Consider the following 25,140-nt stretch of genomic DNA (forward strand, 5'->3'; position numbering starts at 1 on the left):
TTAAGAAAACGGTTTAAAAAACGTTGCAACTGTGGAACACTGGAAGATAGCTTTATTCGAGACAGGATTGTATGTGGTGCATGTGACAACACAGTATGAAAAAGACTTTTGCAAGACGATAAGCTAACACTGGGTAAAACACTCGACATCTGTCGTGCATTCGAATCCACAACTGAAAAAGTAAAAGTAATAACTGGTACTGAGAATGCTGATACCAATAACATTTTCGCTGTAAAATACATGAAGAAATACAAGAAACCGTAAAACGTTTTTAAAATGCTAAAATTGCGGCTGGAATTGTGAAAAGAAAAGTGTCCAGCCTTTGGTAAAAAGTGTGACAGCTGTGGCAAGTACAATCATTTTTTCATCAGAGTGTAAATTGGATGAAAAAAAAATCAAATATGAGCATGAAGCAAAAATATCAGACACGTCGCTATCATCAAAAAAAGGTTCATCAGTTGGACATTGAATCAGACAGTGATTTTGAACTCTTGAAGAATATTCAGTGAATGCAATCCAAAGTAAGATATTTGCGAGTGCGAGTGCGAATAATTTTAACATGCTCATATACCACTAGAATTTCGAGCATGTCCGTCCCGGGGCCGTCTCTGTCATTAATGAGGAGATTTGTGAAATTGGACATACTAGACAAGGCAACAACATTTGCCAAATTGTTGAAAATGTATGTTTTTGAGAAGAAACGTCTGGTTGACTACTCTAAGGTAGAAATAGGGTTTGCAGTAGAGAATCAACTGAAAACTCTAAAAAGATAAAAGAAGTTGAGTGTTAGCCAATTAATGGACTTCAGGATGCAGGCGAAACATTTGATGCAAAAGACTGTTTCAAAGCTACAAGAGAAAAAACACCAATTGCATACAGTTTGGCCAGGAAGTTGTCTGGTTTAAATCCAAAATTGATGATCAACGACAAGAAAGTTGCTGCAGACAAGTTCAAGAACGTACTGACAAAGTTGGTAGAAGCGAAACATGTGAGAGCTAAATGACTGCGACACACTGAAATGGCTGTTTAAGGAATATATGGAAAAGATTCGTCTTCATGAACGGAGTTCACTGAAGAGTTCAACATCAATTGTGATCGTCTGGATTCTTTGCTTTATGAATCGATGGGAAAAGATCTAGAGATGGAAAAGTTGTGCATGGTTGTGAGAAGTCTCCTCATTTTATCTCATGGACAAGCTTCAGTGGAGAGAGGATTTTCCGTCAACCGGTAGATCATGGTTGAAAACATGAGGTAGCTGCCGTTCAGGAGCCAAAGTATAATTCATGAGAATGTTACCCATGCTGGTGGTCTGAAAAAACATTTCTATAAACAAAAAACTGCTGGCTTCATCAGCTAAGAGACGACAACGCTACCATGTCTATCTGGAGGAGGAAAAGAAAAAGCGAAACAGAAAAAACATGCCGATAAGAGGAAAGCCGTCGATTCAGACATAGATGTGTTGGTGAAGAAGAGGAGACTGACCATCGGACATAGTCAATGCAAACAGATTCCGACAGGGGGGGGGATTTTTCAAAGATGACTTTTTCAACCCCGTTTTGGTAGAATCTTCTGAAATTGAAATGCCAAACTACAGCGATAAATCAGAAATTGCTGATTACATCAGTTCCCATGAAAAGGTAAACACTTCACAAAAGACGAATTACGCTATGAAAAGTGTTACTCTTATGCATGCCCACAAGGATTTGAGGTCATTAAAAAAAAACCCATCCAGCCTGGCGATTTATACAAGCTTCAAAGCAAATTCATCATTAATTTCAAGAACGCGACGGTTCAGATTATGAACCTGGAAGTATCCGGGGAATACTTTTAAGCAGTGACAGGCATCTTAAAAAACAAAAATTCCAGGCAGTTCTTTCTGACCCCGAATTTGCAAGCCTCAGAGACATTTCAAAAACATCTCTCAGTTGAAAGACCGATGCCATCACGAAGGACTGAAATGAATACCTGGTGTTGTTCATTCAAGGGACTATGACATTCTGGAAGATAACAAATTGAGACTACGCGGGATTGTTCAGCACCTTGTTGAGTATTTTTCATTGTTGTGTGTGGAGAAGGGTGAGCACTATGTTCTTTTGGACTATACTGAAATGGTATATAATCCAGGCCTGGTGAACCAAGTTCCATTGCTAGATCAACATGAGGGGGAAAAAAAGGATCAGACATTGTTACGACCATCAGAAGGGATTATGTTCTTTGATAAAACAGGTCCCATTCTTATGCAGCAAAGATATCGACAGCTCTTGACAGTATGATGGAGTACATTAAGTTACACGGATTTGTTGTGCATGTTTGAAGGCGGACTGTCACTGGTACGTCAACATCGTGTGGAATTGATTTGGAGGATATCAGACAGCATATACTCAATTTGATGATTTGACAAATATTTCGACGTCAAAAGTGTACAACCTCCTGAAAGCCAGCTCGGTCAAACACTAAATGAGGCTGCCAAACATAAGGATGTCCTAGATGTTCGTGTGGGAATCAGATCATGTGATGTGAGCAAGGAAAATAAAAATGCACATTGTAACAGTATTTGTATTTGATAGAAGCGGTCTTGGTGCATGTTTGATTAATGATGTTACAAGCAACTTTTGTTTGGTCTTGGCGATTCGCAATGCTTAATAAATGCAAATCAGTTGAACTCAAACTATGGAATATTGTATATGTTTTATAATACAAAGCAGCATGAAACATGGTGTCAGGAAATGACGTACATCTACCTCGAGTAATGTAGACAATAACTAAACTTAAAGAATGTTACACTATGTAAATAAGCGAACATTCTGCAAAATAACTGTAAAAGTGCATTGTGCAAAAATGGCGGCACATTCAGTTTTACCGTTTCCACTGAAACTATATATGATGGAAACATAGCATGTAATTGGAAAAAGTTCAAACGCACTTGGAATAATTATGAAATCGATTCTGGTCTCGTTGAGCAGGACGTGAAACTAAGAAACGAAACGTTGTTAACGTGTACTGGCGCCGATGTGTTGGCAAAACAAATGAAACTTTCGAACGCTATACCTTCAATTGTAAACAGGGTGACAGTGAACCTATTGATAAGTATGCAGCAAAGTTAAGAAAACGGGTAAAAAACGTGCAACTGTGGAACACTGGAAGATAGCTTTATTCGAGACAGGATTGTATGTGGTGCATGTGACAACACAGTATGAAAAAGACTTTTGCAAGACGATAAGCTAACACTGGGTAAAACACTCGACATCTGTCGTGCATTCGAATCCACAACTGAAAAAGTAAAAGTAATAACTGGTACTGAGAATGCTGATACCAATAACATTTTCGCTGTAAAATACATGAAGAAATACAAGAAACCGTAAAACGTTTTTAAAATGCTAAAATTGCGGCTGGAATTGTGAAAAGAAAAGTGTCCAGCCTTTGGTAAAAAGTGTGACAGCTGTGGCAAGTACAATCATTTTTCATCAGAGTGTAAATTGGATGAAAAAAAAATCAAATATGAGCAGAAGCAAAAATATCAGACACGTCGCTATCATCAAAAAAAGGTTCATCAGTTGGACATTGAATCAGACAGTGATTTTGAACTCTTGAAGAATATTCAGTGAATGCAATCCAAAGTAAGATATTTGCGAGTGCGAGTGCGAATAATTTTAACATGCTCATATACCACTAGAATTTCGAGCATGTCCGTCCCGGGGCCTGTCTCTGTCATTAATGAGGAGATTTGTGAAATTGGACATACTAGACAAGGCAACAACATTTGCCAAATTGTTGAAAATGTATGTTTTTGAGAAGAAACGTCTGGTTGACTACTCTAAGGTAGAAATAGGGTTTGCAGTAGAGAATCAACTGAAAACTCTAAAAAGATAAAAGAAGTTGAGTGTTAGCCAATTAATGGACTTCAGGATGCAGGCGAAACATTTGATGCAAAAGACTGTTTCAAAGCTACAAGAGAAAACACCAATTGCATACAGTTTGGCCAGGAAGTTGTCTGGTTTAAATCCAAAATTGATGATCAACGACAAGAAAGTTGCTGCAGACAAGTTCAAGAACGTACTGACAAAGTTGGTAGAAGCGAAACATGTGAGAGCTAAATGACTGCGACACACTGAAATGGCTGTTTAAGGAATATATGGAAAAGATTCGTCTTCATGAACGGAGTTCACTTGAAGAGTTCAACATCAATTGTGATCGTCTGGATTCTTTGCTTTATGAATCGATGGGAAAAGATCTAGAGATGGAAAAGTTGTGCATGGTTGTGAGAAGTCTCCTCATTTTATCTCATGGACAAGCTTCAGTGGAGAGAGGATTTTCCGTCAACCGGTAGATCATGGTTGAAAACATGAGGTAGCTGCCGTTCAGGAGCCAAAGTATAATTCATGAGAATGTTACCCATGCTGGTGGTCTGAAAAACATTTCTATAAACAAAAAACTGCTGGCTTCATCAGCTAAGAGACGACAACGCTACCATGTCTATCTGGAGGAGGAAAAGAAAAAGCGAAACAGAAAAAACATGCCGATAAGAGGAAAGCCGTCGATTCAGACATAGATGTGTTGGTGAAGAAGAGGAGACTGACCATCGGACATAGTCAATGCAAACAGATTCCGACAGCTTTGGGACAAGGCAGAACACAACATCTTCATTATAAAGTCGAATCCCATGAGACGTCTAGCTAAAGATAAAGAGACAGAAATCCAGCAAATCAACACAGAGCTTTAAAACGTGGAGAAAAAGAAGTAATAATAATAATAACTTCTTCATGTAAATATGTTTTGACCAGTTGTAGTTTTACAGGTGATGAATGTGTAAATATGTTTTGATAAAGATTACTGGTGATGGAGTTTTGTTCATTTAATTGTTGTACTCGGAGACTGTTTTCTGAACATTTAAAAGACAATTACAAAAACGTTATATACATAGTGTATTACATATATGCTTAATACAGTTAGTTATTCTCTTAAAAAAAATACCCATACATTTAAGCCAGGATTGTAAAACATATCCTTGAAAAGGTCATGGAAAATGGCTTGAAACAGTCATGGAATTTGGTTAGTGATAAAGTGTATGAACCCTGTAAAACCCATACCTGCAGTGTATCCATCGACATAAACACCACGGATAGAAATGCTACCACTCCTCATCCTTAAAGTGAATCAGAAAAAATTGGGGATCAAGCTGCTACTTTCAGAGGTAACGGATAGCGTTTATGACTACCATAGTTCCGCACAAAATGTTAGTACTTTTTTTTTTTTACAGGTACCCCAGGTTTCAAGCACAAGGCTACTGAAAACAGTGGTAATAGATGAAATAAAATTGAATACATTTTTTGCCTAGATGACACTAATTTGTTTTACAGCCAACACTCACACATTTATCACAGGACTTGTGGTGTTAATTTCTCTGTCAAAAGTTGAGTGCACCTCGAATGTTTATGTTAAGAAATTATGGTATCACTGAATCACAGTGTTTAGTATTATGATTTGTCTACTAATGTGGTATATTGGAGTATATATTGTGGTATTTAAAAAAAAAAATATTAAAGTATACTGTGGTACTTTAAAAAAAATAAAAACGATATTCAACCATAGTTTTCCCTTGGGTACAAATCATTGGATGCAGATCTCAATTGGCACAAGCAGTCACCACGGAAGCAGTCACCATGGAAGCAGTCAGCAGGAATTATGAGAACCTGTACTACAGTTAAAATCATTTTATGATCTAGTCAATAAATATTTAGAATACACAATCATTTGTAATACCGGGGTACATTGAATTCGATTCATTGCAATAGTCAAAACGTTTGTTTTGTTTAACAACACCACTAGAGCATATTTATTAATCATCAGCTATTGGATGTCAAACATATGGTCATTTTAACAGTCATAGAGAGGAAACCCGCTACATTTTTCCATTAGTAGCAAGGGATCTTTTATATGCACCATTCCAGACAGGATAGCACCATTCCAGACAGGATAGCACATACCACGTCCTTTGATATACCAGTCATGGTGCACTGGCTGTGACGAGAAATAGCCCAATGGGTCATTGCAATAGTTTAAATGGTCTTACACAAAATAAACGAGTGCAATAAATAGGAAGTGAAAACAATGTATGTGAAGTTCTGTATTTATTACATACCTTCTTTAAATTTTTTTTACAAAAACGGTTTTAATTCAACATAATAACTACATTTTCTTATATCTATTAATCAATTCTCCTTTCATGGATTTACTTAATGTTAAGAATTATACTCTGCGGCAATATTGTGTAATGATGTGACGTAATCAGACCCGATGTCAGTAATAAAGAGACGCTAACTCCAGTAAAAAACCCAAGAAGGAATTCCTTATTTACATGTTCCAGTCCAGATAGCACATATGTGTGATACAAGATAAATTTATTACACTGTTTGAAAATGTCTTTATCACTACAGTAAGATTGAGTAGGTATCAGTGTTCGAGATTAACAGTATCCCGATATCCCGGGGATACCAGAATTTAATTTTGGATACCAGACTTCAAGAACCCAGTATCCCACCAGGATACCATATAATAAAACTAAATTCTCAGGTGGGATACCAGATTTTGAAATGTTAGTATCCAACTGGGATACTGCCCCCAAATTTTAATCTCGTAATAAATAATTTAAAAATAAACTCGTGCTATAAATAAGAAGTGAAAACGATGTATGTGAGGTTCTATACATATATTATACTTACATTCAATTTCAGATTGTTTCTAGCAATAATGACACAATTCATCAATTCATTAAGACAGGCACCGGCCTCGGTGGCGTCGTGGCAGGCCATCGGTCTACAGGCTGGTAGGTACTGGGTTCGGATCCCAGTCGAGGCATGGGATTTTTAATCCAGATACCGACTCCAAACCCTGAGTGAGTGCTCCGCAAGGCTCAATGGGTAGGTGTAAACCACTTGCACCGACCAGTGATCCATAACTGGTTCAACAAAGGCCATGGTTTGTGCTATCCTGCCTGTGGGAAGCGCAAATAAAAGATCCCTTGCTGCCTGTCGTAAAAAGAGTAGCCTATGTGGCGACAGCGGGTTTCCTCTAAAAACAGTGTCAGAATGACCATATGTTTGACGTCCAATAGCCGATGATAAGATAAAAAATCAATGTGCTCTAGTGGCGTCGTTAAATAAAACAAACTTTACTTTTTTTTAAGACAGGCAATGGCTCTGTAAGCTGTGTGAAAGAGTTGGAATCGCTCCAGACATATAAAATCTTCTCAGACACATAGAAAATACTTGACTTAAAACAGAACCAGTTTATCCTAGTAGCACATGTAGTACGGTGATGTGTACAATTATTTTCCACAGGTCATTTTTCCTCTCTCCCCGAGGGGATTTCAAAATATATATCCTGAGAAGGAGGTTCCAAACTTTATTTATGCTTTGACTAAGAAGTGAGATCTGGACACCTGATGTCTTTTCCAGCAACTGTACAATGTTCATGTATGACAAAATAATAAACTGGTCACAAAGATACATGTATATATGCAATTTAACTTTATTGATTTTAATACAATTTGACAACACATGTACATGCAATAAGCTATAAAAGGCAATTATTCCATGTTTATTATGCCTGTAATTTGCACATACATGTACACGCAATAAGCTATAAAAGGCAATTATTCCATGTTTATTATGCCTGTAATTTGCACATACATGTACATGCAATAAGCTATAAAAGGCAATTATTCCATGTTTATTATGCCTGTAATTTGCACATACATGTAGTAACAGAGTTTTTATTTCAGGTATTTTCATGAATTATTTATTTACAATTATGTAACAGGCAAAAGCATGGTTGTTTATAATTTTGATTATGACCGTAGTAATAATTCAGGGTTAATACCTAGGCTGTTTCATCATTTTACCTTCATCTCTGTTTAAAATGAGATTTAATCTATACAATTTTATGATAATCTGTTAAACAAACAAACAAAAAACAAACAAAAAAAACACTCTTTTCTTTATCCAATTAGTTGGTGAGGATTTAACACTTGAAACTATGTATTTATATGCATTTTAACATATTTCATTATGGACTTTCATGTCAGTTCAAAGGTTCCATGTTGACGCAGACAGGCTTTAAGCAGATGATTTAATAGAATAGAGGGAAAAACTTTTTTTTTGAGGGCCGAGGTTTACCGAAGCCCTTACAAAAACATTTTGTCCCGAGGGTTGGAATTGCCTTATCTATAACTCACAACAGTGATTGATTCTTTTTATTGCTCATTTAATTACATTAACAAAACATTAATTTTGTAACCTACGGTTTGTTTATTGTAGAACGATTCGCAAACATTTCGCCTACAAACTCATTTAATCAAATGCAAAAAAATATAATCCACCTTATCCAGCAACATAAAAATGTCACAACATATCAATAAATATAAAGTTTAAAATATTAATTTGTTTAAATATTTTTGAAACAACATAAAATGGCAAACATAATTCTGAAAACCACGAGTTATGACCTCAATCATCGTAAAACATGAGTTATCACAACACGCGTATGTAAAATCGTCCAGCACCGGGGTGGCTAGACAGATTTATCTAGCATCATGCAAGACATTATTAGCTGTACTTGTCATTTCTGTGGAGCTCCAATTAGGGAATTGTTGTGTATTCTAAAACGGAGTCCAGACAAAACAATTTAACCCAGTTTACCAGTCTACATGTGAACATACATGTAGACATTGAGATATATTTAACCATGGACAGGAAACCAATCCTTTTATGACTGCAGAATTGAAATAACGCAGGTTAAATTTTAGCTCTGCAATAAAGATCTGCATTTTTCAACGAGTATACACTTAACATGGGTTAGAAAGCCTCATGAACTAAATTAAAAAACTTAATACTAGTAATGAAAAAAGTAAATCTTGTCTCACCTTCAAACTTCACTGGGGTAATAAAGAAAAACCAAATCCGTAACAATGACCGTGACAATAACAAGTTTCCTGTTAAGAATTGGTGCTATACAATCATACTGATACACAAAATTCGTAACAATGACTGAGACAATAACAAGTTTCTTGTTAAGAATCGATGCTATACAATAATACTGATATACAAAATCCGTAACAATTTATAACTGTGACAATAACAAGTTTCTTGTTAAGAATCGATGCTTTACAATGATACTGAATCACAAAATTCTTAACAAGCTGGACACTGCATGATGACACATTGACACTGCATAATGACACAACGACACTGCATGATGACACAATGATACAACGACACCCTTCAGCAAAACACACCTGCAGAATGTCACTAACTGTGAAACACATGACAAATACCATTCACCTGTATAAGTACAAATCCAATCATATTGTCAAAACTGAATTAATTTGGCCCGGTGATCTTTCTTTGAACAGTGTAGTGAATTATGATTGTCATGTAATTGTACTAGCACAGCATAGGAACACAATTGAAGCACCTGTAGGAATGCTTTCCAATTATGCTGATTCAGCAAGAAAATCTGAATTCTGGGTTTTCACTGGGGGAAATTCTTACGTAACCCCAATCATTTACACAATTATTGGACAACAACTTTGAAGTGATCCCCACATTCCCCCCATGTTCCCCTCGTAAAGGACTGATCCTGACAGTAACAAATCACATAATAATATCACAACTTGCTGGATGAGTGGACTGGAATTGAAGACAGAGAGGGAAAGCCATCATCAAATGCTGCATTCAACACATCTTCCAGCTGACTGACCAACACAATACTCAGTTCTTTCTGCAAAACACAAAACATCAACATTATCAGTCTGTTCATCTGTTTCTCTTAACCTCTCTCTATCTCTATGCATGTGTACATGCGTATGCATGCATGCATGTGTGTGTGTCTTTCTCTGACATAAAACACTAATAACCAATAATATTTGAAATAGAAAACAATATTTACTTCCTCTTTTGAGGAGGAAAATGACTAGGTGTTTTCCTCAATATGCCCACAATTTTTCTGACAAATGGGTAAATCTAGCTTTTATTTTAGGATGATACTAAGGTTTTACATTTTTGGTATCAGCAAAAAAATGAAATCTACCAAGAATGTGTTTTTCTGATCAATCCCAAGAACTACTTGAACAGTTTTTAAACTAAAAATTTAAATTTCAGGGTTGATTTTGAGATTTGCTTGAACAGTTTTTGGAGAAAGTTTAATCAGAAGAATATTTGGTATTGATACATACATGCACGTGCACACACACACACACATATTTGAATGTACTGACAGAAATAGAGAGAAACAAAGAGAGAAACATAGAGAGAAACAGGCTGACATAGAGTAAGAGCAATGCTCAAAAGCTGTACCGGCCTCGGTGGCGCAGTGGTTAAGCCATCGGACTACAGGCTGCTAGGTACAGGGTTCGCAGCCCGGTACCGGCTCCAACCCAGAGTGAGTTCTTAAGGGCTCAATGGGTAGGTGTAAGGCCACTACACCCTCTTCTCTCGCACTAACCACTAACAAACTAACAACTAACCCACTGTCCTGGACAGGCAGCCCAGATAGCTGAGGTGTGTGCCCAGGACAGCGTGCTTGAACCTTAATTGGATATAAGCACGAAAATAAGTTGAAATCAATCAATCAATCAAAAGCTGTTACAGGGTGTATACTACCAAATCAAACCCCATAGATGACAATAGTAACATATGTGGCTAAAACTCATACCTGCAACGTATCGATCAACATAAACGCCACGGATATAAATACTACCACCCCTCACCCTTGAAGTGAATCAGAAAAATTGGGGGTCAAGCTGCTCATTTCTGATATAATGGGTAGCGTCTATGACTACCCTAGTTCCACACAAATATTTTTTTACAGGTACCCCATACATGTTTTAAGCACAAGGCTACTTGACACAGTGGTACTAGATGAAATAAAATTGCATATTTTTTTTACCCAGATAAAACTTCTTTTTTTTTTTACAACCAACACACATTTATCACCAATTACAAAACTTGTGGTGTTCACTTCTCTATCAAACTTTGACCCAGCCGAAAGTTATTTGGTTCAGTATTGCCTACAGTTCTACTAAAAATACAAACCCTTATGTTGGTTGGAATATCGTATAGATCTTTCTCATTGCGTCGAGGGATAAGGACTCTGAAAATGCCAGCTCTGTGGGCAGCCAGCACCTTTTCTTTAACACCACCAACCTGAAGAAATGTAATATGTCACAGGTCAGTACCAAATATACCCCAACATCACAAAACATTGTAAGTTTACATCTGCGACTAGCGGTTATACCGGTCATACATTTATACGTGTTTGGTATCTAAAATTACATCATTACAGAAGATGGAGCATTTTAAGGACAAAAGAAAATGAAATATGTGTATTTTAAACTATATTTGTTGTACTACAGGGCTTCTAGATTATGGTAGCCCCACTCCCATGGCTAGTGATATTCAATGTTGGGCTAGTACAGGGCTTCTAGATTATGGTAGCCCCACTCCCATGGCTAGTGATATTCAATTTTGGGCTAGTACAGGGCTTCTAGATTATGGTAGCCCCACTCCCATGGCTAGTGATATTCAATGTTGGGCTAGTACAGGGCTTCTAGATTATGGTAGCCCCACTCCCATGGCTAGTGATATTCAATGTTGGGCTAGTACAGGGCTTCTAGATTATGGTAGCCCCACTCCCATGGCTAGTGATATTCAATGCTGGGCTAGTACAGGGCTTCTAGATTATGGTAGCCCCACTCCCATGGCTAGTGATATACAATGTTGGGCTAGTACAGGGCTTCTAGATTATGGTAGTCCCACTCCCATGGCTAGTGATATTCAATGTTCGGCTAGTACAGGGCGTCTAGATTATGGTAGCCCCACTCCCATGGCTAGTGATATTCAATGCTGGGCTAGTACAGGGCTTCTAGATTATGGTAGCCCCACTCCCATGGCTAGTGATATTCAATGCTGGGCTAGTACAGGGCTTCTAGATTATGGTAGCCCCACTCCCATGGCTAGTGATATACAATGTTGGGCTAGTACAGGGCTTCTAGATTATGGTAGCCCCACTCCCATGGCTAGTGATATACAATGTTGGGCTAGTACAGGGCTTCTAGATTATGGTAGCCCCACTCCCATGGCTAGTGATATTCAATGTTGGGCTAGTACAGGGCTTCTAGATTATGGTAGCCTCACTCCCATGGCTAGTGATATTCAATGGTGGGCTAGTAAATAACTACTATTACAATGCCCAATGGCTAGTGAAAAAAAATGTTTTCAAATGCTGCATTTAAGTATATTTTGTAAATATGAATATCCTGTTCACACCCCTACCCATCAATCTTGTTTTTAATATCTATCTTCCTCTTTAGGTAACATATCAGATTATTAGTATTAGTAACACTGTATAAAGTAAAGGTAGGGCTAGTGAATTTTTAATCATGGTTAGTAAATGAAAAACAATCACTGATCCCATGGCTAGTGGATTTTGTAAAAATTCTACAAGCCCTGTACTATAAGAGTAATAAAAATTGTGGTTTACATGCAAAACGAGGCTTACGATGTTTTGTGAAATTGGGCCCTGGTTTTTTTTATGATGGTAATAACTGCAGGATATTTTGCACTACAGTGCTCTTATGTATTTGGTTTAAACAATATTTATTTCTGTTTATATTAACAGATGTGATTGGTCAACAGCCTCTTATGTATTTAGTTTAAACAATATTTATTTCTGTTCATATTAACAGATGGGATTGGTCAACAGCCTCTTATGTATTTCGTTTAAAGAATATTTATTTCTGTTCATATTAACAGATGGGATTGGTCAACAGCCTCTTATGTATTTCGTTTAAACAATATTTATTTCTGTTTATAGAGATGGGATTGGTCAACAGGCATAGCCTTGAATAGCCTCTTTATGTATTTATTGTTGAACCTTGTTACAAATCCAAGTTAATACTCACCGGAAGCACGAGTCCTCTCAGGGTGATTTCTCCCGTCATGGCCCTGGTTAAAAATCCAAGTGAATACTCACCGGTAGCACGAGTCCTCTCAGGGTGATTTCTCCCGTCATGGCCCTGGTTACAAATCGAAGTGAATACTCACCGGCAGCACGAGTCCTCTCAGGGTGATTTCTCCTGTCATGGCCCTGGTTACAAATCCAAGTGAATACTCACCGGCAGCACGAGTCCTCTCAGGGTGATTTCTCCCGTCATGGCCCTGGTTACAAATCCAAGTGAATACTCACCGGCAGCACGAGTCCTCTCAGGGTGATTTCTCCTGTCATGGCTGTGTCCGAGCGGACACAGCGGTCACTGAACAGTGACACGAGAACCGTCGTTATGGTTACTCCAGCAGATGGGCCATCTTTGCCGACAGCCCCAGCGGGGAAATGAATGTGCAGGTCTGTGTTATCCAACAGGTCAGATGTCTGGTGCAGACCGAGCTGTTCACACAGAAAAAACAAAACACAGTCCCATTAGAACAGCACTCAAAAGCAGCTTGATGCATTCATCATGTAATTTCACCACTAACCAAAAGAAAACAGTCAGTGAAACAGCAACATGACATTAATAATAAACATACAAATATTAAACAATATGTAAAAAATTGGTTCACTTAAAGCCGCACACCCTAGTTCCATCCAGCGAAAATAAATTATAATTTGGTTAATCTACAAACCTGTAACACACTTAGATCACGTTTTTATCAAATGGAGTGAAAAAGCAGGTTTTATATCGATAAATACCATGGGAATCCCCATGTCCCAATTGCTTGAAATAATTTTGAAAGTTAGTATTCTGATGTCACCGGTAGATGTCGCTCGAAGCACAACAATGCCTACGTCACGACAAATTTCACAGACTTGGGGTGCGTTCGTTTCACCTCTCCTGGACATGTTCCAACTGTTCTGTCCTGGTTGTATCCCCTCTCCAGATATCGTCAGACTTAGCAAAATTATTGGTTTTAAGGGTTTGTAACGTTTTGTATTGAGACACTTACTTGTCTGAACTTTATTGTTACTGAAAATGTTCACGAACTGTGAAGAAAAATCTCACAAATGAACAACAACAAATCGGATGTTGATTGCGCGAACCGTGCACGAGAAAACAAACCGAACCAAAATGATAACGGTCACGTGATATACCAACGTCTGTGACATTGAAATGGAAATATCCCCTCTAAAAATAGATTGGACCTCACTTGCTTAACGTTTTTTTCTCGACAGCACGTCTTGTGAAAAAATGCAAAAAATGCATTTCATGGTTTTACAAACATCAGGATTACCAAAAAGCACTTCAGGTGAATGGAAATGTGTATTCTAAATAATAAAATGTAAGTAAAGTGCAATTTTATTCGTGAAAAATGGGGTTTAATAGCGAAAAACAACGCCGTAATGGTTAACAAATAGCCGTAACTAGGGTGTGTCCCTTTAACATACATATTGAACAGGATTCCCAGTTTAAAGATTTTCCTCTGTAAGACAACGTGTCAGAATCATCAAATGTTTGACATCCAAGAGCCGATGATTAATAAATCAATGTGCTCTAGCGGTGTCGTTAAACAAAGACAAACTCTTTTTACCCACTGACCTTCTTTGAATTGCCTCGCACCCAGTTCAGTGCCAGATTGGCCGACTCCTTCATGACATCACCAAGCTGTCCTGTCAGCGTCAACTTTCCTTCACCATCCATCTTGGTCGCTTCTACAAACATAATCTCACCCCCCATCGCCGTCCAGGCCAGGCCAATCGCAACTCCAGGCTGACTTAACCGCTCTTTCACCTCCCTCTCATACATGGCAGGCTGTGTGAATAGTTAAAACAGCTGGTTAAATCATGAATTATATTTGCATAACTGTTCAGCTACCTAATCGTAACACATTAATTTTATACTATGGTTCTGTACTACAATGACAATTTTAAACAAATTGATTTAACCACCATATAGTATTTTTCTATTTGAATTTTGGAATACATGAACATAACAGTTCACAACAGTTCATAACGTAACCAAACCGACCACTTGAATTTGAAATTGCATAACTGACACGCAAAACAGACCTTTTTTATGATTTAAATATGGTTAATACTGATAATAGTAAAATATTAAATATCCAAATAATTACAAAATATTATTTACTGAATCAGGTGTACTTTGTCTTGTAAGACTATGAGAGTGCATGTGTGTACTGTTAGGGTGTGATTTAGCTTAGTCAGTTGAGTGCTCGCTTGAGCTGCTTGTGTCACAGGATCAAACCACCTCGGTGGATCCATTCAACTGACTGTTTTTTCTCTCGTTTCAGCCAGTGCACCACAACTGATCAAAGGCTGTGGTATGTGCTTTCCTGTCTGTGAGAAAGTGCACATAAAAGATCCGTTGCTGCATTACCAAAAAATGTAGTGGGTTTCCTCTGATGACGACGAGTCAGAATTACTAAATGTTTAATATCCAATAGCCAATGATTAATAAATCAATGTGCTCTAGTGGTGTCGTTAAACAAAACAAACTTTTTCTTTTCTCCTTTTATAGAGCACTCAGTCAATGTTCATTTCATTTCAACTTATTTCCATGCTTATATCCAATTAAGGTTCAAGCACACTGTCCTGGGCACACACCTCAGCTATCTGGGCTGTCTGTCCAGGACAGGGGGGATAGTTGTTAATTGTTAGTGGTTAGTGAGAGAAAAGAGGGTGTAGTGGCCTTACACCTACCCATTGAGTCATTAAAACTCTCACTGGGATGGAGCCAGTACTGGGCTGCGAACCCTGTACCTACCAGCCTTTTGTACCACAGTACAGCCATGTCTTTTGTTAGGCACAGAGTATTTAGCAATGTAGTCAGGTACCATAATGATTGATTGTGTTTTATAGTTTTTTCATCCTAGGTTTAACTCTTGTTCAGCAATAACAAATTCACTGTGATGTGTTTTCTAGCAAAGCCAAAATATACTGCCACCTCTTTCCCATTTCTCATTAAATTTTGAAGATTCGTAAAATTGATCCAAAGTAAGACAAAATTCATGAAATTTTTCACATTAAAGATTTTCAACCCTGAATATCTTGTCTAGTAAATTTATTTTGAAATGAAAATGAATATGCCTTTAAGATTTGTAATCATGAAATTTACCATTGGTCATCTTGTAAAAACCTGAATTACATTTTCAAATTGTAGGGAGAGGCCTTGATACAGGCATTTTTGCCTGTTGGCCAATCCCCAACCAGCATTATAATTGGGAAATACATATCGTTTAAACCAAATGAAAATAATTAAACAAAATATAGAAAAAGAATAAACAAATCTCATTGAGCAGTTCTAGATTTTGTATTCTGCCCTAGCTGTTAATCACCGCACTGACACTTTGCCCTGCATGTAAATAATCGGTACTAACAGAAGTTTGTAATTAAATACTGAATTAGTTGTTTTTTAGTTTTTACATCTCGTAAATAGGTGTGATCACTTTGAACACATTAAATGTTGATAATATTATTTTAAAATAGTATAATTATGGCGAGCAAACTGAAAGAAATGAAATACCCCAAGAATATCTTCCACAGCTACTTCGTCAATCACAATAGGCATCTCAGGAGGGTGTGCCATTGCTGTTGCATCCTGGGATACATGCTCTGTTGTTGTGATCTCCTGGCTGTCTGGCTGTGGTGCGTGTGTTTTCTCCGCTCTAGCCACAGATGCTCCCTCGGCCACACGGACAGCCACCGCACGACACACAGCGGCGAGACGGCGCTCCAGGGTGCGGACACCGGCCTCTCTCGTGTACTTGGAAACTACAATTGTAAACTCTTGTGTACTTTGTTACTACAAATATAACTCTTGTGTACTTTGAAACTACAAATGTAACTCTTGTGTACTTTGAAACTAGAATTTTAAATTATTTTGTACTTGTATACTACAATTTTGAATTCTTGTGTACTTGTATACTACAATTTTAAATTCTTGTGTACTTGCATACTACAATTTTAAACTCTTGTATACTCGCATACTACAAGTTTATATTTTAAACTCTTGGGTGCATTCAAACCAAACACAAGTTTTACAGTGTTGACTAACAGTTACAGTGTTGACATCACTTGCTTTTCCTTTTAATAAAAACTAAAATATTTTATATTTGACTATTTACATTTACTGATTCACTTGTTTGACACCTCAGCATATTTTACAGCTATTTCATACATGTACCTAACAAGTATTTAGGAAACATGTTATGGATTTGACTCTTTTAAATAAAAAAACACCTATTTTCCACCTATTATTGTGAATAAACCGTACTTTTAATCACTCAGTTTTGATGATCTCTGAATGAATTAGATTAATTTTAAACATCTATATATTAATTAGCTCAGTTATGGGAATAAACATGACAATTCCAGCAGATTGAAGGAAGGAAATGGTTTATTTAACGACGCACTCAACACATTTTATTTACGGTTATATGGCATCGGACATATGGTTAAGGACCACACAGATATTGAAGGAGGAAACCCACTGTCACCACTTGATGGGCTACTCGTTTCGATTAGCAGCAAGGGATCTTTCATATGCACCATCCCATAGACAGGATAGCACATACCACGGCCTTTGATGTACCAGTCATGGTGCACTGGCTGGAATTCCAGCAGAATGACCAACCTATTAGTTTAACTGTGTCTTCGGGAATCTGCAGCTGTTCCAGCGTCAGACCATGTTGTTTGAACTGCTTGGGAACCAGATGTCTCAGTCCTATGTTTATCTTCTCTTCCTGCGAGTAGCCGGGAATGTGAATGACCTCCATTCTGTCGAGCAGTGCCGGTGGGATCATGGCCATGTTGTTAGCAGTGGCAATGAACAGAACTTGAGACAGATCAAAAGGAACGTTCAGATAACTGGAAATTGTTAAAGATTTTTGACAGCTAGTAAGTAATTAACTAGTGACAAGATGAAATGACTACATGTAGTATCAAACTGAAAAACCTAGTAACAAGCTGAAATAACTACGGTACTGGCAAACTGAAATAACTAGTAGGAAACTGAAATAACTTTAAAAGTGCAATATCATAGAAACATTCCCCATACTTGGCTACTTTTGGATACTGATCAACAAAGTTGTGGTTGTGTTATATTTTGGGGTGTTGTAAGGATACTGATCAACAAAGCTGTGTTAGTGTTATATTTGGGATTCTGTTATATTCTGGGGTGTTACAAGGATACTGATCAACAAAGTTGTGGTTGTGTTATATTTTGGGGTGTTTAAGGATACTGATCAACAAAGATGTAATTGTGTTATATTTTGGGCTGTTTAAGAATACTGATCAACAAAGGTGTGATTCTGTTATATTTTGGGCTTTTTAAGTATACTGCTCAACAAAATTGTGGTTCTGTTATATGTGGGGGGTGTTTAAGGATACTGCTCAACAAAGTTGTGGTTATGTTAGTGTTATATTTGTGGTTGTGTTAGTGTTATATTCTGGGGTGTTACAATGATACCGATCAACACAGTTGTGATTCTGTTATATTTTGGGGTGTTTCAGGATACTTATAAACAAACATGTGGGTTGTGTAACATTTTGGGATGTTTGAAGGATACTGATCAACAAAGGTGTGGTTCTGTTATATTTTGAGGTGTTACAAGGACACTGATCAACAAAGTTATGGTTGTGTTGTATTTGGAGTTCTGTTATATTTTAGGGTATTTAAGGATACTGATCAACAAAATGGTGGTTGTGTTATATTTTGGGGTATTTAAGGATACTGATCAACAAAGATGTGGTTGTGTAATATTATGTGGTGTTATAATGATACTAATCAACAAAGAAGTGGTTGTGTTATATTTTGGGGGTGTTACAAGGATACTGATCAACAAAGTTGTGGTTCTGTTATATTTTGGGGTGTTACAAGGATACTGATCAACAAAGTTGTGGTTCTGTTATATTTTGGGCTGTTTAAGGATACTGATCAACAAAGATGTGGTTGTGTTATATTTTGGGCTGTTTAAGGATACTGATCAACAAAGATGTGGTTGTTATATTTTGGGCTGTTTAAGGATATTGATCAACAAAGATGTGGTTGTGTTATATTTTAGTGTGATACAAGGATAATGATCAACAAAGATGTGGTTGGGTTATATTTTGGGCTTTTTAAGGATACTGATCAACAAAGATGAGGCTGTGTAACATTATGTGGTGTTACAATGATACTAATCAACAAAGACGTGGTTGTGTTATATTTTGTGGTGTTACAAGGATACTGATCAATAAAGATGTGGTTGTGTTATATTTTGGGGATGTGACAAGGATACTGATCAACAAAGTTGTGGTTCTGTTATATTTTGGGGTGTTACAAGGATACTGATCAACAAAGTTGTGGTTGTGTTATATTTTGGGGTGTTACAAGGATACTGATCAACAAAGTTGTGGGTATGTTATATTTTGGGCTGTTTAAGGATACTGATCAACAAAGATGTGGTTGTTATATTTTGGGCTGTTTAAGGATACTGATAAACAAAGATGTGGTTGTGTTATATTTTAGGGTGATACAAGGATACAGATCAACAAAGATGTGGTTGTGTTATATTTTAGGGTGTTACAAGGATACTGATCAACAAAGGTGTGGTTCTGTTATATTTTGAGCTGTTTAAAGATACCGATCAACAAAGCTGTGGTTGTCATATTTTGGTCTGTTTAAGAATACTGATCAACAAAGGTGTGATTCTGTTATATTTTGGGCTTTTTAAGTATACTGATTAACGAAGTTATGGTTCTGTTATATTTTGGTCTGTTTAAGGATACTGATCAACAAAGATGTGGTTGATATATTTTGGGCTATTTAAGGATACTGATCAACAAAGATGTGGTTGTGTTATATTTTAGGGTGTTTAAGGATACTGATCAACAAATATGTGGTTGTGTTATATTTTGGGCTGTTTAAGGATACCGATCAACAAAGTTGTGGTTATTATATATTGGGCTGTTTAAGGATACTGATCAACGAAGTTGTGGTTCTGTTCTGGATCAAGCACCTCGAGGAGAGCAGCAGCCGGGTCGCCATGGAGACTCTTACTCTAGGAACAAAACACTCGTCATTAGTAACAATGGCCAGCTTGTCAGTGGCAACTCTTAACATTTGTAGCAACACGTATTATGAATAATATGCATTTCGTATCCTAATTAAATTACCATAGAATGACGGCTCCTAAGCACATCTATTTCTGGTTTCGATTTCCGTCTGTAAAACATGCATACCAGAATGGTATGGCAATATTTTGTCCAAGTATTGCGCACACCGATCACTCTGTACTAAACATACAATGTATACTGGGTGACTTTCTTCACCACAATCAGCCACAAATGATCATCAAACTCTAGTTGTATTATACATGAATGCTCAGTGAACAAAACAGACAAAATATGTCGGCATGGGTCAGCTGGGTAATATCCAAACTGATTAAAAAATAATAGAAATAACAAAACAAATAGACAACAAAACCCCCATGTTAACTATACCATTACGTCTTTGTGTCACTAGCATAGAAATAAAATGTAACATGATGATAATTGTTGTCATACCTGCAGTGTGTAAACTGGTTCAACATCATGTACGGGAGTCGGGTCAAAGTTTTTTGTGTTTTTTTGTAATGCTACTTTTCTCATTTGTTTAATTGAGTGTACATCAATTAAAAGATCAGAAACCAAATAAATTGTGATGCAAAAATGTGATGTCCCATAGATGTTTAGTCATCTGATGATCTATAACTTAAAATTCATCGCCCCTCTTCCATTAAATCCTGTTCCATCTGTTGCATAATGGTTGGATGGTTAGGTCTATGTCCTATCCATCTCTCCAGCTAATGCAATACATCTTAGCTGCATTCAGGTCAGCAAAACAGTGTTGCTTTTGTCAAGAAGGAAGGAAATGTTTTATTTGACGACGCACTCAACACATTTTATTTATCGTTATATGGCGTCAGACATATGGTTAAGGACCACACAGATGTTGAGAGAGGAATCCCTGTATGTCTGAGAGGTGAAAATTGTCATAAATACACACCAGTTCAGTTTACCAGTTACTGCAAATTCTGGCCCATATCATCATACTTCCTCAAATATATTCTGATATGGCCATCAGTAGAGAAAAAAAAACCCATTTGTCCAAGATATGACATCTACAACTCATCTCAATCTGCTATGTAATGTTACTGCACTGTCTTGATGACATGATGTGCATAATATACAGAAAAACCAGCCTCGGTGAAGTCGTGGTAGGCCATTGGTCTACAGGCTGGTAGGTACTGGGTTCGGATCCCAGTCGAGGCATGGGATTTTTAATCCAAATACCGACTCCAAACCCTGAGTGAGTGCTCTGCAAGGCTCAATGGGTAGGTGTAAACCACTTGCACCGACCAGTGATCCATAACTGGTTCAACAAAGGCCATGGTTTGTACTATCCTGCCTGTGGGAAGCGCAAATAAAAGATCCCTTGCTGCTAATCGGAAGAGTAGCCCATGAAGTGGCGACGGCGGGTTTCCTCTCAAAATCTGTGTGGTCCTTAACCATATGTCTGATGCCATATAACCGTAAATAAAATGTGTTGAGTGCATCGTTAAATAAAACATTTCTTCTTAATATACAGAAAAATATACTACACGATAAGCCCTAGCTAGCTATCACTGTAGTGGAAGATAAGTCGAGATGTGGTAGGGAAAAGAGGCCCGATATATTTTTATCTTTGTATTTTAAATTGTAACGACTCACGAGTTTATCAATTTCATCCAGCAGGAAGACTGGGTTGTTGACGTTCACAGCCTTCAGTCCCTGGATGACCCTGCCAGGCATAGAGCCGATGTAGGTCCTTCTGTGGCCACGGATATCAGACTGGTCGCACACTCCACCGAGAGCAATTCTGAAACACACAGCCCAAGTCAGGATTAAAGTAATAAAATGTATGGCTTTTAAGGCCACTTTTAGCAATATATAAGAAGGAAATTGTTTATTTAATGACGCACTCAACACATTATATTTACGGTTATACAGTGTTGGACATATGGTTAAGACCCACAGATATTGAGATAGGACACCCACTGTCGCCACATCTTTTATATACACCATCCCACAGACAAGACAGCACATACCATGGCCTTTGATATACCAGTCGAGGTGCACTGGCTGGAACAAGAAATTACTCAATCGGCCCAACAACGGGGATCGATCCTAACCCAAGTCAGGATTAAACAAATAAAATGTATGGCTTTTAGGGCCACTGTTAGAAATATATAGATGCATAATCTAATCATATCGCAGAATAGACGCACGTAATGTTACTGTGGGAACACTCAGAATTTGATTCAGAATATACTGATATCTGTGTTATGATAAAAACAATGAAGCATGACAGTCATTTTGTCACATAGTTTGTTTTTTGTTTGTTTAAATACCAAATAATTTTTAGTTATTTCTACATTTCCAAGGCTATTGGTCAGATAATTTGCTTTTTATGTTTTGATATTGTTTCAACTAATTTGGAACAAAAGACATTAACATCAGGTTTAATTTATGAAATAACGTCCTCAACATTACTGTAATAAATTAAGACACAGCCTACATATATATGACAGTAAACACTTTTTTCTTTTGTTTAACACCAACACTGAAGCACATTGATTAATTAATCATCGGCTATTGGATGTCAAACATTTGGTCATTCTAATTCGTAGTCATCAGAGGAAACCCGCAACATCTTTCCTAATGTAGCAAGGGATCTTTTATATGCACTTTCCCACAGACAGAAAAGCACATACCAATGCCTCTGACCAGTTGTGGTGCACTGGCTGGAATGAGAAAAGAAACAATCAGTTGAATGGATCCACCGAGGTGGTTTGATCCTGTGACGCAAGCAGTTCAAGCAAGCACTCAACCGACTGAGCTAAATCACACCCCAACAGTACACACATGCACTCTCGTAGTCTTACAAGGCAAAGTATATCGGATTCAGTAAATAATATTTCGTAATTATTTGGATATTTAATATTTCATTATTATCAGTATTAAAAATATCTAAATGATTAAAAAAAGTCTATATAATAATATAAAACAAATTTTGACGGCATTTTATTTTCAATATCATCCTCACCCCAAAAAAATTCAATTCTTTTTAATATATATAAATATCATAACCAATTCAAGACCAATTTATCAAATTATAAAGCTAAACACAGTTTTTTTAGGCTGCTATACAAACATTAGGATGAAAGAGAACACACTGAATATACAGACATTGATCTTCTAAACAAGAAAATGTCTGAAATTTTAGTTGTTACAAACGCAGAAAACTCGGGTCAGTCTCATGAAAATAATTATTTCTAGTCAATAACTAACTTTTTTATGCAGATGAATAGTTCATCTGTAGTATGTTCTACAAGACAAGCTAAAACAGTTTACTTGAAGTTGGTGAGATGAATAGTTCATCTGTAGCTTGTTCTACAAGGCAAGTTATAAAACAGTTTACTTGAAGTTGGTCAGATGAATAGTTCATCTGTAGTTTGTTCTACAAGGCAAGTTATAAAACAGTTTACTTGAAGTTGGTCAGATGAATAGTTCATCTGTAGTTTGTTCTACAGGGCAAGCTAAAACAGTTTACTTGAAGTTGGTGAGATGAATAGTTCATCTGTAGTTTGTTCTACAAGACAAGCTAAAACAGTTTACTTGAAGTTGGTCAGATGAATAGTTCATCTGTAGTTTGTTCTACAAGGCAAGTTATAAAACAGTTTACTTGAAGTTGGTCAGATGAATAGTTCATCTGTAGTTTGTTCTACAAGGCAAGTTATAAAACAGTTTACTTGAAGTTGGTCAGATGAATAGTTCATCTGTAGTTTGTTCTACAAGGCAAGTTATAAAACAGTTTACTTGAAGTTGGTCAGATGAATAGTTCATCTGTAGTTTGTTCTACAAGGCAAGTTATAAAACAGTTTACTTGAAGTTGGTCAGATGAATAGTTCATCTGTAGTTTGTTCTACAAGGCAAGTTATAAAACAGTTTACTTGAAGTTGGTTGAGATGAGATGAATAGTTCATCTGTAGCTTGTTCTACAAGGCAAGTTATAAAACAGTTTACTTGAAGTTGGTGAGATGAATAGTTCATCTGTAGTTTGTTCTACAAGGCAAGCTAAAACAGTTTACTTGAAGTTGGTCAGATGAATAGTTCATCTGTAGTTTGTTCTACAAGACAAGCTAAAACAGTTTACTTGAAGTTGGTCAGATGAATAGTTCATCTGTAGTTTGTTCTACAAGGCAAGTTATAAAACAGTTTACTTGAAGTTGGTCAGATGAATAGTTCATCTGTAGTTTGTTCTACAAGGCAAGTTATAAAACAGTTTACTTGAAGTTGGTCAGATGAATAGTTCATCTGTAGTTTGTTCTACAAGGCAAGTTATAAAACAGTTTACTTGAAGTTGGTCAGATGAATAGTTCATCTGTAGTTTGTTCTACAAGGCAAGTTATAAAACAGTTTACTTGAAGTTGGTGAGATGAATAGTTCATCTGTAGCTTGTTCTACAAGGCAAGTTATAAAACAGTTTACTTGAAGTTGGTGAGATGAATAGTTCATCTGTAGTTTGTTCTACAAGGCAAGCTAAAACAGTTTACTTGAAGTTGGTCAGATGAATAGTTCATCTGTAGTTTGTTCTACAAGACAAGCTAAAACAGTTTACTTGAAGTTGGTCAGATGAATAGTTCATCTGTAGCTTGTTCTACAAGGCAAGCTAAAACAGTTTACTTGAAGTTGGTCAGATGAATAGTTCATCTGTAGCTTGTTTTACAAGGCAAGCTAAAACAGTTTACTTGAAGTTGGTGTGATGTTCATACCTGTGGAACTCTCTACCCAATGTACTGGCAATAGATCTACCAACACTGGTTTTGCCCACCCCAGGAGGTCCGATGAAGCACAGTATCGGTCCCTTCAGAGAGTTCTTGAGTTGTCGCACAGCCAGATACTCGAGGACGCGCTTCTTCAACTTGTCCAGGCCATAATGATCCACATCCAAGTCCTTTCTGTAACAAGCCAATACAGTCAAACAGAACATACTTTAGGACTTCAGTCGGCATAGCGTTCTGTCATACACGAGCAAATTAAATGTGTTTTAAACACAATGAAAATATGATT

At 37.1% G+C, this 25,140-nt stretch overlaps 1 protein-coding gene across 1 annotated transcript in view; it reads right to left on the minus strand.

Annotated features, from left to right (window-relative positions):
• Positions 1-7,511: 7,511 nt before the first annotated feature.
• LOC121388664 (lon protease homolog 2, peroxisomal-like) overlaps positions 7,512-25,140 on the minus strand; it is a 41,838-nt gene continuing 24,209 nt past the window's right edge. The window contains exons 9-17 of the mRNA XM_041520105.1: positions 24,843-25,028; positions 21,739-21,886; positions 19,969-20,048; positions 17,642-17,874; positions 16,532-16,779; positions 14,588-14,800; positions 13,243-13,440; positions 11,091-11,201; positions 7,512-9,777 (exon numbers count right to left, since the gene is read on the minus strand). Of these exons, the coding sequence (XP_041376039.1) occupies positions 9,664-9,777; positions 11,091-11,201; positions 13,243-13,440; positions 14,588-14,800; positions 16,532-16,779; positions 17,642-17,874; positions 19,969-20,048; positions 21,739-21,886; positions 24,843-25,028 (1,531 nt within the window). The 3' untranslated portion in view covers positions 7,512-9,663. The remainder of the gene's footprint in view (positions 9,778-11,090; positions 11,202-13,242; positions 13,441-14,587; positions 14,801-16,531; positions 16,780-17,641; positions 17,875-19,968; positions 20,049-21,738; positions 21,887-24,842; positions 25,029-25,140) is intronic.

Source organism: Gigantopelta aegis, chromosome 14 (genome assembly GCF_016097555.1).
Source record: "Gigantopelta aegis isolate Gae_Host chromosome 14, Gae_host_genome, whole genome shotgun sequence".
Lineage (NCBI taxonomy): Eukaryota > Metazoa > Mollusca > Gastropoda > Neomphalida > Peltospiridae > Gigantopelta > Gigantopelta aegis.